Raw genomic sequence first — 16,144 nt, 5'->3', positions numbered from 1 at the left:
GGGAAACCGAGTTCAGTGACCTGGGGTAACGTGGCCATTAGAAGGAATCTCCCAGGTGATGTAGACTCTGATGTGAAGGGAGAGATTCGGAGAGTGGCCGAGGTGCAAAGCGAGCCCTGGATTGAGGCACACTTGGATCAAGTATGGCAGGAGTGGCCCAGAAAGAGGCATCAGGGAGCAGCCAGCCAGAGCCCCAGGAAGAAAGCGTGAACCGGCAGATGGGAGATGGGCAGAGGTAGGAGGCATCACCTTCTCATGGGTAGGTTACGTACCCACCTCCTGGGCAACTGAGGGGGGCGCCGACTGGCCTCACAGGTCGGTGACCAGGGCTCTGCCCTGTGCACTGTGCACCCCCACTCCAGAGCCCAGTACATGGCCCCCAGGTGGTGCCTTCCTGAAATAGCACTTGCAGGGTAGCCCTCCGGACAGCCCCTGGCTACAACCTTGTCCCCGGCTGCCTAGAGGCCACCAGCCCCGCAGCCTGCACTTCCAGCGAAGCAAAGGGGACCTGGGCTGAGCCCCAGTCCCAGGACAGAGCACTGGCAGGAACTCTTAGAGCACTGTGTCCATGCCGGCAGGGAGGCCGTCTGCTTGGCCCCATCAGGGCTTGGCACAGCAGGGTGGGCAGGGAATGCCCTGCAAACACTGGCCCCTGATAGGAGCCCAACACCTCTCACATCCTCGAAGGTGGCCCTGTGTCAGGGGTGGAGGCTTGGAAAGGCGAGGCCACTCACCTGACACCACAGCCGCCCAGGCTGGCCTGTTCACAAAGCTGGGGCTTTCAGCAGCCGCATCCCTTGGGTGTTAGAACACATGACGTTCTCCAGGCGGGCTGGAGACAGAGAGGGCTCTGCTCTTCCTGGGATCTGTGACAGGCCCAGATGCCACTTGGATCTGTGCCCCCAACCCCCACAGCTCTGACTCCTCCAGTCACACATTTGACAAATGATCACTTCCCAAGAACAGAACCTGATAATGTGCTTTTAATTGCACTTTTTCCAAAAGTATCTTCCCTTCCTAGTTAAAATACAAAAGATGAGGCGAGATGAAGACTGGCTCTGCCGCTCTGCAGCGGGGAGCAGTCTTGGTGCTTGGGGGGCCGGGACTCCTCCCAAGCCGCCCCGGACAGTCCTGGCACCAGGCTGAGGACCGACCCTCCCAGCCCTATCCCGACCCGATCCCTTCAGAAGGGCAGGGTCTACGCAGCTTCAGGGTCAGCCCCCCCCAGGGTGCAGCCCCTCAGGTGGACATGATGCCGCTCTTCTCGCCCTTGACCTTGAGGAACTCAGCCATGCTGGAGAAATACTTCTGGTTGGCCTCAGCCACCTTCTTCTCGGCTGCTTGCGGGTTCACAATCTCCAGGCCCTGGGCAGGTAGGGGAGGTGATGATGGGGTAGGGAGACGGGCCAGCCCCCGACAAGGCTCGCCCACCCCGTGAAAGAATGTGGAATGTGCAGGACGCCCTTCTCAGTTGTCCTTGGGCTCCAGGGCAATGTGAGAACAGATGACCACTCACCAAACTGCCCCCGCCCCAAACCTGGGGAGATTCTGACTCCAGGGGTCTGGGATCGGGGGAGAGTGGGGAGGACCTGGGCATCTGAATTTTTAACAAGTCATCCAAGTGATTTTAAAAATACCAATGTTTCAGAACAGCTGACCACGTTTGGTTCCTGAGTAGGGAAACCAAGTCACAGAGCTAAGTGACTTGCCTGCGGCCCTAGCACAAACCATAGCAACACCACTGGTGACGTAGACCCACGCTAGCTGGCAACATTCCCAGTATCTTCCCGGGTAGTTCTCACCTCCTTGCTGAGGCCTTCCTGGGCGACTCCAACCAGCCACCGTGCTCCCACTCCCTTTCCCCTCCACGCACTTTCCACCTGCCAGCAGGCTCCGTATCTTACTTGCGGCCCCTGCCACACCACAAGCTCCAAGAGGGCAAGGCTTCCCGTCTCGTGCTTGCAGCTCTATCCCCAGCGACTGCAACGGTGCTCGGAGCTCAGTACACCCTTGCTCACGGAGCGAACGAGCTCATGTGGGACACGCTGGCCCTCCTCAGGGGAGCCGAGAGACGGACAGACGCAGCGGCTCCATCCAGTGCATCAGTGGCTGGGTGGGACCTCCTTGTCCCAGCCAGCTAGGTATGACCTTTCTTATTTTCAACCCTGAGGTTGTCCCCACCACCAAGCACCTCAGGGAGGGGCTGAGCCAGCTCCAGGTCACAGGGAACAACTGGTCACCCGCAGTCCCAGCCTGATCCTAAAGCCAGCCTGTGCTTGCAGGCATGACGTTTCCCTTCTGTCCCCATGAGCCTGAGCACCAGGAACCGCGCTCTGCCTTCCAGGGCCTTCCCTGAAACGCCAGCCACAACAGCCCGAAGAGGAACTCCATGTGCCTGCCTCAGAGGCAAAGAAACTAGAGCCCAGGGAGGGGTTTGGTCAGAGCCACGCAGAAAGCCAGGAGGAGCCCGCCCAGACCCGGGCCCCCTGACTCCGGCGCCTAGTACCTGGAGCGGGGTGAAGGCCACGCTGGAGGCGGTCCCCGAGGAGCGGTCGCGGATGGTGGACTTCCCGCCGTACACTACGCTCTGCTTCTGCAGGGTCCGCTGTGGGGGGAGTGGACGGGAGGGTTGGGCTGGGCCCAGGCTCTCCCCCTGGAGCTCCCCCACCCCGGGCCCACCCCGGCCAGGCCCGTACCTGCAGTGTCTTGGAGATCCTGGCTTTGGTGGCCTCGTTCACCTGTGTCTGCCGTACCCGCCCGCTACCCGACTTGCCCAGATGGCCCAGGCTGAAGCCCAGGTCCTCTTGGTAGGCGTCCTCCTCGATCTGGCAGGAGAGCAAGGCATCCCAGAGTTCACCAGATGCCCAGGCGGTCACCCGATTCAGGTGCCTGCAGGGGCCCAGTGAGCACGGTCCTGTTACCACTCCCCGAGCAGACAGCCGAGAGGGGCTGTGTGTGGCTCCGTGCGCGCGTGTGCATGCGCGGGCACGCGCGCGGGGCTCAACAGTGGAAAGCTGGCTTGCTGGCGAAACGGCATCTGAGCTCGTTCTTGCAGGACCACCAGGATGATGCTCAGCGAGACTGACAGCACAGGGGAAGCCTGGGGATGGGCACGTACAGACAGGCAAGGCTGGGGGGAGGGACGGGGCGGGCACTGAGTGCTACATTGGTCCCTGCAGGGGGCACGGATGTGGGGGAGAGGCTGGAGGTGGGGTGGTGCCCGGCAGAGAGGAAGAAATGCGAAAGGGGCATCAGGGTTAAGGGCCCGACCTCTCCGAAGCTCATGCGGTTGGCCTGCTTCCGGATCTCGGTCAGTCCTAGCCGCTCCTTCATCTTGCGGTACCTGGGGATGGGCAGCAGGGGTCAGCTGGGCGCGCGAGCCCCCCCCTTCCCAGCCCGTGGTCCTGAGGGCCCACCTGCGGCCGCCTCGCTTCTTGCGCTGCCCGTCGAGGGGCGCGGGCAGCGGCTTCACCTGCTTCACAGGGGGCGGCTCCTGCCACTTGTCGAACTTCCGCTCGATCTCGTCCTTCAATTCGTAGCCCACCTGGGGAGGGCAGAAGGGTCCCTCAGGGCCTCGCCCCGCCGTCGGCCGGAGCGTCGTGCCCGTCCCCAGGCCTAGGGGCCCTATCCGCTGTCGGGGTTTAGTCCTACCTCACGCTCAGGTCTCGGGCTCAGACCTCCCCCTGCACCCCTCACATGACTATCTCCTTGATGGGGGGGATACGAGCAGCCAAACGCAATGCCTGTGTCTCCTCCCCAGCCTTCAGCCCTGGCCTGCACAGGTGGCCAAAGGGGGTCACCTGGGAGCCTCACCTCCGTGGTTTCTGTCCCACTGGGCTTTTTCTTCTGGAAAGACCCCAGATCGGCCCCCATCAGCACCTCTGCTGATAACCGAGCTCTCTCCGGGGCACATAGGCTCCGCATGACCTGCCCCCTCCCACACCCTTCTCTTCCAAGCTTGCTGTGCGCCAGGCCCAGGGCCTTTGCACTGGCCGTTTCCTCTTCCTAGGACCCTTCCCCCAAACACTCACCTGACTTGCTTGTTAGCTTCACTTGAGTACATGACCTTCACCTTTCCAGAGATGCCCTCCCTGACATCCTGGTTAACCCAGCACCCACTCTCCCTCCCCAGCCTAGGACCCTCTGATCCCATCTCAGCATTTACATAGCACCCTGGACATACCAGGGGTGTCCCCCATCTCCTCACCCCGCCCCTGGCCAGAGCGTGAATGCCGCCGAGGCAGGGCTGTGGTCTGAGTGGCTCACTGCTGTCCCCCCAGCACCTCGACCAGTGGTTGAGAGGGAAAGAGAAAGGGAGAGGGAGAAGGCGGGGGCGGGGGGAGACGGAGCCCGAACGCTGTGTCAGGCTGGGTGTCTGAGCACCAACATACGAGACAGAAAACACACCCGCTTTCATGGAGCAAGTCCGCCAAGGAAGACAAGTAAACTGCACCACGACAAGGCTGGTAGAGCAGACAGACCCACGGAGACGGACGCCTGCCCGCGCCTCACCTTCCCTTCCGTGCTCTCATGGAAACTGTCCACGCGGGCTGCCAGCGTGCACTTGGCGGCCACCAGCCGGGCCGCCTTCCGCCGGAGATCCTGAAGCAGTGGAGAGGGGGCAGACCTGACGGGAGGCTCCCTTTGCCAGCACCGAGCTTTCCCCAAACCCCAGCCACCACCTTTCCCACCACGTGTCACTGTAATAGCGCATTATGGCACCAAATCAGCACCATCACGGTTTTCTTTCCCCAAGCTTATCGTTAACAGCCGGAAGCCGTCTGCAGAGACAGCCGCCTTACTGCAGGTAGAAGACGGTCACATGCTAAAAACAGTGATTAAGACAGAAAACATCCACCTGTGTAGCAGAAAGGTCGGTGGCCCACGTTCTGAGACACACAAAGATGGTACACGTAACCCCCCAGCCACACATCTAGTTGGTAACGATAACGAAGTTAGCAGCGAGCGCTTGTAACCCTGCCCTGAGGTCGGCTCTCGGTCCTCAGCCCCTGGGTGGTGAGCTCTGCTAGCCTGGGGGCCTTGGACAAGGCAGAGACCAACCATGGGATTGGAGATGGGGTCTTTGGGCAATGGGGTCTCAACCTGGAGCCCAGCTCAGCCACCTGGGCTACCCGGTCACGTCTGCACAAGTGAGCCCCAGTGTAGACTCTGGACTTTGAGGCTCAGCCAGGCTTCTTTGGGGGCAGGTGTGGAGGCCAGGAGTGACATGTCCTGACAGGGAGAGGACAATTGGAAGTGCGGTGGGTGGCACCGTCAGGCCCTGCCCCACGTGCTTCCTCCCTTGGCTGATGTGAGTCTGTCCTCTCACGACCGCAAGCCCTAACCCAGGTGGGTCGGCTTGGAGTCTGTTCATCCCTCTAGGGGGTGACGGTGTGGGGACCCCTGCCACTTGCAAGCTAATGCTGACACTGCTTGTTACATGCAAGTGTAACAAGCCTAAAAGAGTTCCATCTGTAGCAGTCCTGATCCCAACCCCACGAGGCAGGCTCTGTTCCCATTTGACAGACAGGGACACTGAGGCGCAGAGCTCATGCCTTTTGCCCTGTTAAGTGGAGCTCTAGAACCCCAACCCTGACACATCGGCCCCAGCATCCTTGTTCCGATGCCCCGTGCGACCCTGTCGTCTGAGCTCCTGACCACGGTCCCCAGCTTGGGTCGGGCACGGCGGAAGCTCCACGGGGAGCCACGTGGGGAGCGGAGGGGACTCACCGGGGGCAGAGACTGCACGATGTCGCTGTGGTAGATGTAACCAGTGTGCGGCAGCACGGACGTGGACGAGAAGCCGGACAGCGTCTTTCGCTGGGCCCCAAGCAGCATGATGTTACAGGCCGGCATCTTGGAGAGGTTGGTTAGGCCCCCCGCCACCCCTGCAACCGGAGGGAGGATGTCAGAGCAGCCCAGGGTGTTTATTTGGGGGCTCACTGCGTGCCGCGGGCCTGTGTGTGTGTGTTTCTGGTTGAATTCCCGAGTTGGCCCTGCCGAGGAGGGCTGACAAATCCCGTTTTAGAGGGAGAATATGGAAGAGGCTCAGAGAGGTGAAACCACCGGCCTGAGGATGCACAGCAAGGAGTCAGCCCAACGGTAACCCACCCCCCGAGTCTGCAGAGCCGCATGGCCCTTGCTCTGTGTCTCCCACCAGCTGCCAGCACCCCGGGGACACCTGGAGGACGGGCCTAGCATCAATCACCCCGGGCTCCCGTGAGCACGTCTGCAGGCTGGGGGCAGAGAAACTGCAGCTAGAAATGCCGCCTCTGATGGGGGTCTGCTGCACGCCAGGCCCTGCACTGGGTGTTTTTAAGGACGAGGTCGACTGTGTCATCAAACACACGCCCCCCACCCCCGCGCGCACACACACACACACACACACACACACTCTGATTCAACCTGCACAACCTGCGACCCTTTGCAGATACGATCACGTGAAGGGTGTGTGGAAGAGACAGGCGGAGAGTGATGGGGAGGTGAGACAGGAGATGGGGGATGCAGCAGCCTCTAGAAGCTGGAGAATGCCAGAAGCAGATTCCTCTCTAGAAGCTTGTAAATACAAAGGAACGCAGGAACTGGCCCACACCCTGATTTCCGCCCAGCACTCATAGGGCAGTAGCAAAGCCCTATCACACCCGGGGAAACCGAGGCACATGCCGTCACTTGCCCAAAGATGTGAGGTCAGTGAGGAGGGAAGGAGGACCCACACCTGAGTCTATCTCGCCCTGAAACCTCTGCTTCTTTCTACCCTGCAACCCCGCACACGCTGGTCACCCAAGCCTGAGCTACAACCCAGATTCCGACGTCGAAGCCCTGCGCCTAGTAGTGCAGAACGGGACCGTGTTTGGAAACGGGACTTGAAGGAGGTGATTAAAGTGATTAAAGTGGAAGGACGTCAGCAGACGGGCCCTGATCCAGACGCCCCGTGTCCTCCGAAGAAGAGCTGAGGACACAGACGTGCAGAGGGGAGGCCACGGGAGCAGCCGGCCACCGACAAGCCGAGGAGAGGGGCCTCCGCAGGGCCCAGCCTGCTGACACGCTGCTCCCGGCCTCCCAGCCTCGGGGACCGTGTGACCGCGAACCTGGGAGCTCAGCCCCTGCCCGCCCCTGCCCGCCCTGCCCGCGGTGCTCGAAGCAAAGGGCGGGAGCAAAGCCGCACGGCTGCTGTGCGCAGCTCCCCTGAAGACTCTCACGGCTGAAGGCGCGAGGAGCGCGAGAGGCGCTCTGAGGGGGTCGAGGAGGAGCGCCCACCTCACTCCTAACACATGGTCAGGACTGCGGTCCCCATCTCGTGGGTGAGACCGAGGCCCAGAGAGCTGACGCTGCCAGTGCCGGCAGCCCAGGCGTCTGTGCGGAACCGGGAGCTGCTGGGACGTGCCCGCCGAGGGGGCAGCCTCTCCAGCGGCCACGCTCCCTCCTCCTCCAGCCTGTCCAGTCCAGCCCGGCTCGGGGCTACCATCCTGTCCCCGCATGTCTGCAGGAAGAGCAGGGCAGCTGACCTCTACGACCTCTAGGAGGGGTCACAGGGGCGAGGGCGAGGGGGACACGGTGCCGAGGGCCCGGGCCAGATGCCCCATCTTGTAAAGGAGGGACGAGGCTTCCCCAAGGTTGCATTGTTCAAGGACAGCCCTGGGTCCGCACTCTGCCCCGGGCCTCACCCATGATCTTGGCGGCCGTGGACGCCCCGATGATGATGGAGAGGTTGGGCGCGATGAAGGACATCCGAGACTCCACGTACTCGTAGATGCGGTGCTTCGAGGCGTTCAGCTCGAGCGCCATGTCGCAGGCCTCCTCCAGCCGCTCCAGCTCCTCCTCCGACAGCTGCTGCCTGCGGCGGTGAGGGACGTGGCTGGGTCAGACCCCGGCCCCCCCGGGGTGTCCCGTCTGGCACGGCAGCCCATGTCCCCCCAGCTGTGTGCACAGCCAACGGCCCTGAGGCCTGGAAGCAAGGGCTGCTGGGAATCCTGGTTTTCAGGGGGCACCTTGCCAGCCTGGGCCTTGCCTTCCCAGGTGCCCCTGCCAGCTCCTCCTCCAGGTCTCAGCCTTGCCGGCCACTGAAGCCCACTGCTGACCAACGACGCCTCTGTAAGGCCTCTCCATGTCCCGCCCACTTCCGTGCCAGACCAGCTGGCCCCAGGAGAGGGGCCCCACACCTGTGTGACCCTCAGCAGCATGCCCAGCGCATCCCTGGCACACAGAAGATGTTGGGCGAGTACTTATGGCAGAAAACCACAAAGGGGGGCTGTTATTGCTGTCATTTTACTGAGAAGGGACCCGAGGCCCAGATGGTGAGGGACTGGCCTGAAGCCACAGAGCTGGTAACCAGACCCAGCCGTACCCCTCCCTCCCTCACCCCATCTGCTGTAAGCCGCATAGAGGAGGGACCATGGAGCCGGCCGCAGGCCCCTGCAACCAAGGCCCAGTGGGCTGATGCTCAAGGCTGCCCCCAGCAGTGGCAAGCTAGGAGCCCACTTGCTCTCCCGCTGGAGAGCTTGGTCCCTGCCTGAGGCTGCACCGTCACCTCCTCCAGGAAGCCACCGGCCCAAGAGGACAGGTCCCCCTCGTCTTGTGCTCCACGCCCCTCGGCACCCTGTCTGCATTCTGACACTCGCCCGCCAGCCTTCGACCTGTGTGTGCACCTGCTTCCCCCTAGACGGGAGCGTGGGCAGGGCAGCCTCTGCTCTGCTGAGTTCTCTAATCTCTGCCCTCAGAACGGTGCTCAGCGCTCGGTCAGCATTTACTCAATGAGCAGAATGGCAGCCCAAGGGAGGAGGTCTCCATGCCACTGGACTCTGCTCTGGGGTTACAGACATTTCCTCCTCTTGGGCACAGATGCCAGAGGGGAAGGTAGAGACCAAACGGCCAACACAAATTCCCTGCCTTCACAGACACCTTCATTCCAGCGAGGGGTGGCGTGCCAGCGACAAATGCTTCTACTGTGGGTTTGCCCTCCGCCTCGCCGGTCCTGACTACAGGCCCCTCGCTGACTGAGCATCCCCAGGCTCCTCCTTTCTGAACACAGCCAGGCCCAGCCCGGTGCCTGGCTTACAGCGGGCCCTCATCAAACACGTGAGGAACAGAAATGACCCGCCCTCCTGAGACGGACACCCGTGTCACTAGGACCCCAAGATCTTCATTGGCCACTAGACGGGCCTGAGGGGCCCCGGTGACTTCTCCCCCCCATGCACGCACCCCTGGGTGGTGGAGGCGGTCACGCTGACAACCATGATGGTGGCGTTGGTCAGGATCTGCTGTAGGTTCTCGTTGTTCTTGCACTTGTCCAGGCTGTTGCCCAGCTCCTAGGGGTGAAAAGGCAACAGAGGGGAGGCGCAGAGACTCAGGAAGGCCCTAGAAGCTCTGTTGCTCCTGCACACACCTGGGTCTCTTCTGCGGACACAGGGACAGCTAGGGACTATACACAGGGTGCCTGCTGCCTCCCAGTCCCAGGGACTTCACTGCTCAGAGCATCAGCAGCATCTGCCCTGCACGGCCGCTCAGAAACTCGGCCCGGGCAGACCTGCTGCCTGCATCAACTGAGGCTGCCGATCTGACCACACCGCCTCACTGCACGTAGGCCCCCCAGCCATCCACACCTTCTGCTAGCCTCACGCAGGAGACTCCTCACTGCTGTCCCCGCCCTCACTAGCACCTGACCCTCTCATGGCTTTCCCAGAAGGTCCACAGCCTTGGGGTCATATGGGACCCGACCTCATCAACTTTGCCAGTCACTTCCTCCTTTCTGAAAACAGCAGGGCTTGTGACCACCCCAGGGTCTTGGTACTCGTGACCTCTTCCCCCAGATCTCTGCACAGCTACCCCTGCATCAACCTTCAGATCTCGACTCAAATGCCACCAGCTCCAACCACTGTAGGTGGCACGAGGGACCCCTTCATCTCCCTCCCTGCTTCCTCGGCCTCAAGCAGCTCGCAGACCTTCCTGGGAGACCCATCCAGGGAAGTGGCGGCGGCACTGGAGGTGGGGCAGAGTCCCGAGGACATCCTTTCCAGGCTCCATCTGTCTCTTGCTGGGAAGCCTGGAGCAGATGACCCACCACCCATCCCCTCCAGTATCTCTGGCCTCAAGAGAACGAGGAAGGCAGCTGAGCCCCGGGCAGCCTCACTCTGAGCCCTTCACCTGCTCTCTGCCCCACCTCCCACCTTCACATGAGGGGCGATCCAGGGGACTCAGTTCCTCCTGCATCCTGACCTCTCTCTGCTCACCTTGACCGTGCGGATGTAATCCAGTGCGTTGGGGACCAGAGACTCCAGTTCAGGGAAGCGCTTTGAGTACTTATCCCGGATGAACTTGTGGATGATATCTAAGGAACACGGGGAAGGCAGATATCTGATGAGGGCAGGCAGACTCTGCTGGCTGTCGCCAGCACCCATCCCCCCTCCCTCCTCTGGTAACCAAACCCCTGAATTCAGCTGGGCTCACAGACACCCAGCAGCCCGTTCTGCTAGATGTGGCCACGTGAGATCATTCTGGTCTACGAGATGTGATCTCAAGTGACACGTGCAATTTCCACGTCACCCCCGTAAAGAACTGTGCCCTCCTCTTCTTTCCCATTCTGCTGGTGGGGATGTGGAAGTGATGGCTGGAGGCAGGCAGTCATCCTGTGGCCTGACACAGGTGGCAGGTCAACAAGACAGAAAGAGCCTGATCTGGGGCGCCTGGGGGGCTCAGTGGGTTAAAGCCTCTGCCTTCGGCTCGGGTCATGGTCTCAGGGTCCTGGGATCGAGCCCCGCATCGGGCTCTCTGCTTAGCAGGGAGCCTGCTTCCTCCTCTCTCTCTCTGCCTGCCTCTCTGCCTACTTGTGTTCTCTGTCTGTCAAATAAATAAATAAAATCTTAAAAAAAAAAAAAAAAGAAAGAAAGAAAGAGCCTGATCTAGACTCTCGCATCAGAGGAAAGCACGTTTCCTTCTTATTCAGGCTGCTCTGTTACAGCAGCTGAACCTGGACTTGAACTAGTATTAGGAGTTTGGGGGCAGGACCCCGGGGAAGGCCAGCAGGATCCTGTTTGTCCCCTCCCTGGGGACGGGAGGAGGAGGTGAGGGACACCACACGGGGCCGTGTCTGCTCACTCTCCCAGAACTCACTCAGTTCATTCTCGATCTCCACGGTCAGGTTGTTCGCGTCCACGATGACCCGGTATTCGGGGGCCGCCTCGACCGGTCCCATCACTGTGAGGACGACAAACCGCCTGGGTGGGTGTGTGTGTATCTAGGCTCCCACAGCTGGGGGAGTCAGAGGGCAGCGGCGTGTGGCTGGAGGGGAGCTGGGGGCTGAGGACAAAACCTGGAGTGGGGCTTCCATGTCAGCCCACCTCCCATCGCTCCCCTTCAGGCCAGTGGAGACATGACCCCATCGCACTCCAGGACTAACCCCTCCAGGGGCTCCCCATCCACTCAGGCTGAGGGTCAAGCCCCCCAGAAAGGAAGCCCTGTGAGGACAGGTACTGCGTGTCTCCCACGGCTACGCCCCCGGCGCCCAGCACAGTGCCTGGCCATTTGCTGACTGTCCGGCTCTGCGGTCTCTCTCTCCGACGGCCTCGGCACTGTCCCAGCCCCACGCTCTCGAAACGCCCCCGTCTTATCGCAGGCCAGCCGGGAAGGGCTGTAGTGCCCGGGCACTCGGCGCTGCTTCGCTCTCCTCTGGGCCTCTGCATATTCTGTTCCCACTCCCTGGCACATCCCTTCCTCACCTCTGTTTCTGAGAAGTTCCTCTCCAGGTTTTAACAACAATCATAACGATGACGACGACACTGAGGGCGCCATAGGCACAGTGGCCAAAACACACGACTTACTGCGTGTGCCACTGCTCCTGCAGCCTTACGGGTACTGCCCTGATCTCCCACAACCACCTAGGGAGGCTGGTGTTACCAGTGAGCAGAGAGAGAAACGGAGGGACGTGGCCTGATGCCACAGAACTGGCAGACAACAGAGCTGAGATCTGGCCCTGGGGCCCCATTTGTAACCCTGACGGCTCAAATGTCTCTGCGTCATGAAGACTCAGCGGCACCTCAGGATCCTTCCCTCCTTTCGGGGTCTCTCCTCTGTGCTCCCGGGGCACTCTGGCCACATCCAGTAGACACAGCCGCCACCCAGACCGGAGATGCTCTGTGTCTACCTCCCCGACCGGACACCAGGTGGGATCAGGTCTGACTTAACCTGAAGCTTGCCCCGACATCAGGGGGAGTTTCCCTTCCTCCGCTCCCCACAGCTCTCCGGACTGCCGCCTCTGCCACTCCAGACGAGTGAGGCTTTGCACACACAGCTCCCTTCGCCAGGGCGTACGGCCGCTGTTCTTGGCCTGGGGTGTGTATTCATGCTTCAAAGCCCATTTCAGCGATCAGCTCTTCCTAGCCTCTGAGGCAGGGTCAGCCCCCACCTAGCAGCTCGTGTCCCGCACTCCCCCACCCCAGCAGGCACTGCCCACAACTGTCCAGACCCAGGCTGTCTGCTCTGCCAGATCCCGACCGTTCTGAGAGCAGAGAGCTGGGCGGATTCCCCAGGGCACCCAGTGTCCCCACAGGCCTGCCGCAGGGCACCTCACGAAAGCTTTAAAGGAAGGAAGGAAAGAGCAGGTCTGCCCGGGACTCTGCTCTGACCACACCGCAGCTGTGCCCACAACACCTGCTAACGAATTCCAGCCCGGAGCTCCACCACGTCGAGAGCGGGCGGCGACAGGAGCAGCGCCCAGAGCTGGGCGGACGCTCCAGACACAACCCAGCGTCCCCCGCAGCTCACGGTCTGATAACTGCACATCGGAGCGCTACTCTCTATTTACCAAAGACACCAGTTTTCCATTCACGGTAGCAATGACGCCCCCTCTTAGGCAAACTGAAGGAAAAGACTACGCTGACTTAAAGAAAACGGGAAATAAACAGCAGAACAAGTGGTTTACGGATGTGGCGGGATCCTTAACCAGGCACGCGAAGCCCGGAAGGTGAGCCCTAAGGCCACGAGTAAGCACTCGGCACCGAACGTGGACTTAAGGAGTGCCGGCCTTACAGCACGACGTCGTCTCGGGCAGAAGCCTGCGCTGGGATGGAGAAGATGTGGGCTCTCCAAAAGGCCGAGAGAGCGAGAGACTGAACTTTCAAAGCTGCGCGCAGCGAGAGCGCCCAGGGGCTGGGTGGGCGAGGGGGAGCGGGAGGGGAGAGGTACCTTCCGAAGCCTTGGCCTGCTTGCTGATATACTCCTCAATCTTCATCATGATCTCGGCAAACTGTTCAGGGAAGAAAGAGAGTCGGAACTCGGGACTGGGAGCGGGAAGAGCGGCCGCACACATCGCCCCTCCCCGCAGCTTCTCTTTGCAGCCGGCTCACCATCTTGCTGTCCCACAGCTTGGCGATGCTCTTGACCGAGTCCCCGGAAAGATCCAGCTGCGTCTCCTCCTGCACATCTTCGATTGCTGGCTCCTCTTCTTCCTCCCCATAGCTTCCTCCTTCCTCCTCCTCTGCTGCCTCCTCAAGGTCAGCCAGGAGCTCATCTGCCAGGGACATGCCGAGGCCTATGGGGAGGGAGAGCAGGGTCCCCCCTCATTAATGAGAAGGGCTTCTCCCTGCCAGAAGGGCCTGGTCCTTCCTGGATCGACCCCACAAGCATTTTCATGCACATTTTCTTCAGTGCCGGTGCCTGGCACGTAACAGGTGCCCAGTAACTACCAAACCGCTCCGTGAGCAAACCTCCCAGAAGCACGTGGTCTCCGGTCACAGCTCACACCAGCTCACACCACTCACTGGTCTCACACTCCACTGGAAAAGACACAGGATGCCCCACAAGCCACCACCTCACTAAGACTTAAAAAATTTACATCCTCCCCTTGATGAGATGGGAACCTTGCCTCAGACCCTTTTTTGTCCTATACCAGAGACCCCTTCCCCAAACCGTTGGGCCCTAAATGAATGACAGATGTCCTAAAATACTGATCTCCCCAGCCATCAGGGCAACCAGGTGCGGCCTAAAAACGTCTAGAGCCCCCAGCCTGACCCCCTCTGGCCGTGAGCAGCCTCCTCGTCGACTCCAGGGGCTGGACAAAATGAGTATTTTCTCTGAGTCCCATGAAATGGAAAAGAATGAGAAGGACTAGGGGCGCCTGGGTGGCTCAGTGGGTTAAGCCGCTGCCTTCGGCTCAGGTCATGATCTCAGAGTCCTGGGATCGAGTCCCGCATCGGGCTCTCTGCTCAGCGGAGAGCCTGCTTCTCTCTCTGCCTCTCTGTCTACTGTGATCTCTCTCTGTCAAATAAATAAATAAAATATTTAAAAAAAAAAAAAAAAAAAAAAAGAATGAGAAGGACTACTCAACAAGGTACAAACCTACCATCCTCCCTACTGCTCTTAACTTTTTTTTTAAATGAGAAAACTGTCCTCCCTCCTGTTCTTTTCCATTTTTCATAAAAACAAACCCCATTCCTCACTTCCTACCCTTCTACACCACCCTCTCTTGAAGTGTAAAGACAGAGACTTCGCGTGGGTGATTTGTGGAGCGAAGCACACTGGGGGGCTGGGCAACAGGGAGAGCAGAGAACTCCCCACCAATGTAAAAGCGCAGCTGACGCACACCTACGGACTTGCTTTGCAAGGGAGACCATCAGTTGCATGGTGCCAGGTTTCTTCTTTCTTCAAGAAATTCCGAATTTTTATGTAGAATCTCTTAGTTTCAATGTTTCCTCGTAATTATTCAAATGGATAATTTAACTAAAACTAAAACCCTCCAGACCACCACACACGGCACAGGCCGAACCTGAAAGGTTACAGGACGGATTTGGCCCTTGAAGTGGGAGTTTGGGACCCCTGGGTGCCCAGCTGTCCCTATGAGATCAGTTTCCCCTCACACCCTCCTCCCTCCCTTGGACGCAGTATCCTCTTTACTCTGACTTCTCTTGAACGCACCTGCGTGGTCTCACATGTGCCTTTCTCTGAAACTCGCCTCCTCACTTTCTCTGCACGAGAAAAGCTATCTTTATTTACATTTGTACTTATTTGAGAGCGAGAGTGAGCACAAAGGGGTAGGGACATAGGGAGAAGCAGACTCCCCTCTGAGCAGGGAGCCGGATGCCAGATACCTGGCTCGATCCCAGAACCCTGGGATCACGACCTGAAGCGAAGGCAGACGCCTAACCCACGGAGCCACCCAGGCGCCCCTCTTTCCTTACAGAATATAGGGCGCTCCCCATACATGTAACACTCGGTGTCTGTGCATGTCCTGTCTGTTTCCACTCAAGGGTCAGCAGACCTGGGCGCCACATCTGTCTGCTCACAGCTACATCCTCACATCTAGCGGAACGTCTAGCACTGTGGCTGGTACCGAAAAATCACCTGCTGAAGGAGGGAAGGGCTCGATCTAGTCCTTACGGCCGCCACGTCACGCTCTTTCTCCAGGTCTCTGAGTGATTTGCTCATCCCTCAGGGGCGCAAACACTGCTTCCCGCCGCGTGCGTCTCTGAGCCCCGGACCAGACCCCAACCCGCTGGTAACACATCTCGGAGCCCTTTCGTTCGTCCCGACACTTAAGGCTGTCCGGACTTCTAACATTTTCAAAGGCGCGTCCTCCCCGTTCGGAGGACATTTTTGCAGGAACAGGGGCCTTGCCCCCTCGGTTTACGGCTCGCCACGCCCGCGACCAGCTCGCCGCAGGCCAGCCCGCCTCTCGGGCCGCGCCGCCGCCGGGACGCCCGGAGCCCCCGAGCCCTCCGCGGCCCTCAGCTCCCTCCCGCGTTCCCGCTGCGGACGGGACGCAGCCCGGCGCCCCGCGCGTCCGGGCCGCTGTAATTACATAATCATTACCCGACTAAGCCCATCTCCGAGGCACCAGGCACGGCGCCGAGCGGCACGGAGCCGCCAGCGCCCGGACGCTGCAGAGCACAGAGGACCTCCGCGTAACCAACCTACTAAGGCCTGCCTCTCTCCCTGCACGCGCCCGCCCCGGGACCCCGGAGTCCGGCCTCCCGCCCTCGCCTCGTCTCCCTCACACGCACCTCTCCCAGCCTCGCACGACCGTTTCTAGGGAAAGTCGCTTCCGAACAGCGCTCGACGCTCACTGATGACGTCTGACTCTCGCGCCGGCGTCGCGGCAAAGGCGCGCTCTGATTGGCTCCCGCCCCGCGTCATTCTCGGCCGCCTTTGGAACAAC

At 60.4% G+C, this 16,144-nt stretch overlaps 1 protein-coding gene across 1 annotated transcript; it reads right to left on the bottom strand.

Moving 5' to 3' along the window:
- Positions 1–965: 965 nt before the first annotated feature.
- On the bottom strand, positions 966–16,132 carry PRPF31 (pre-mRNA processing factor 31). Its single transcript, XM_080827885.1, has 14 exons — positions 15,990–16,132; positions 13,338–13,522; positions 13,177–13,237; positions 11,107–11,190; positions 10,227–10,324; positions 9,199–9,305; positions 7,665–7,834; positions 5,731–5,888; positions 4,513–4,602; positions 3,417–3,544; positions 3,271–3,343; positions 2,697–2,825; positions 2,507–2,605; positions 966–1,365 (listed from the first exon to the last, which is right to left on the bottom strand). Exons 2-14 carry the CDS (start codon positions 13,512–13,514, stop codon positions 1,240–1,242), a joined length of 1,500 nt encoding a protein of 499 aa, XP_080684011.1. The 5' UTR covers positions 13,515–13,522; positions 15,990–16,132; the 3' UTR covers positions 966–1,239.
- Between the last annotated feature and the right edge of the window lie 12 nt (positions 16,133–16,144).

This window comes from Martes martes (assembly GCF_963455335.1).
Source record: "Martes martes genome assembly, chromosome: 17".
NCBI lineage: Eukaryota > Metazoa > Chordata > Mammalia > Carnivora > Mustelidae > Martes > Martes martes.
This window is presented reverse-complemented; position numbering and strand designations above follow the sequence as displayed.

Excerpts from the sequence above, each read along its gene's own strand:
- PRPF31 (XM_080827885.1), bottom strand. The coding sequence starts at position 13,514 with ATGTCCCTGGCAGATGAGCTCCTGGCTGACCTTGAGGAGGCAGCAGAG. Across the intron at positions 11,191-13,176 it reads GCAGGCCAAGGCTTCGGAAG|TGATGGGACCGGTCGAGGCG; the intron begins GTACCTCTCCCC and ends TCGTCCTCACAG. Across the intron at positions 5,889-7,664 it reads CACGGCCGCCAAGATCATGG|GGGTGGCGGGGGGCCTAACC; the intron begins GTGAGGCCCGGG and ends CTCCGGTTGCAG.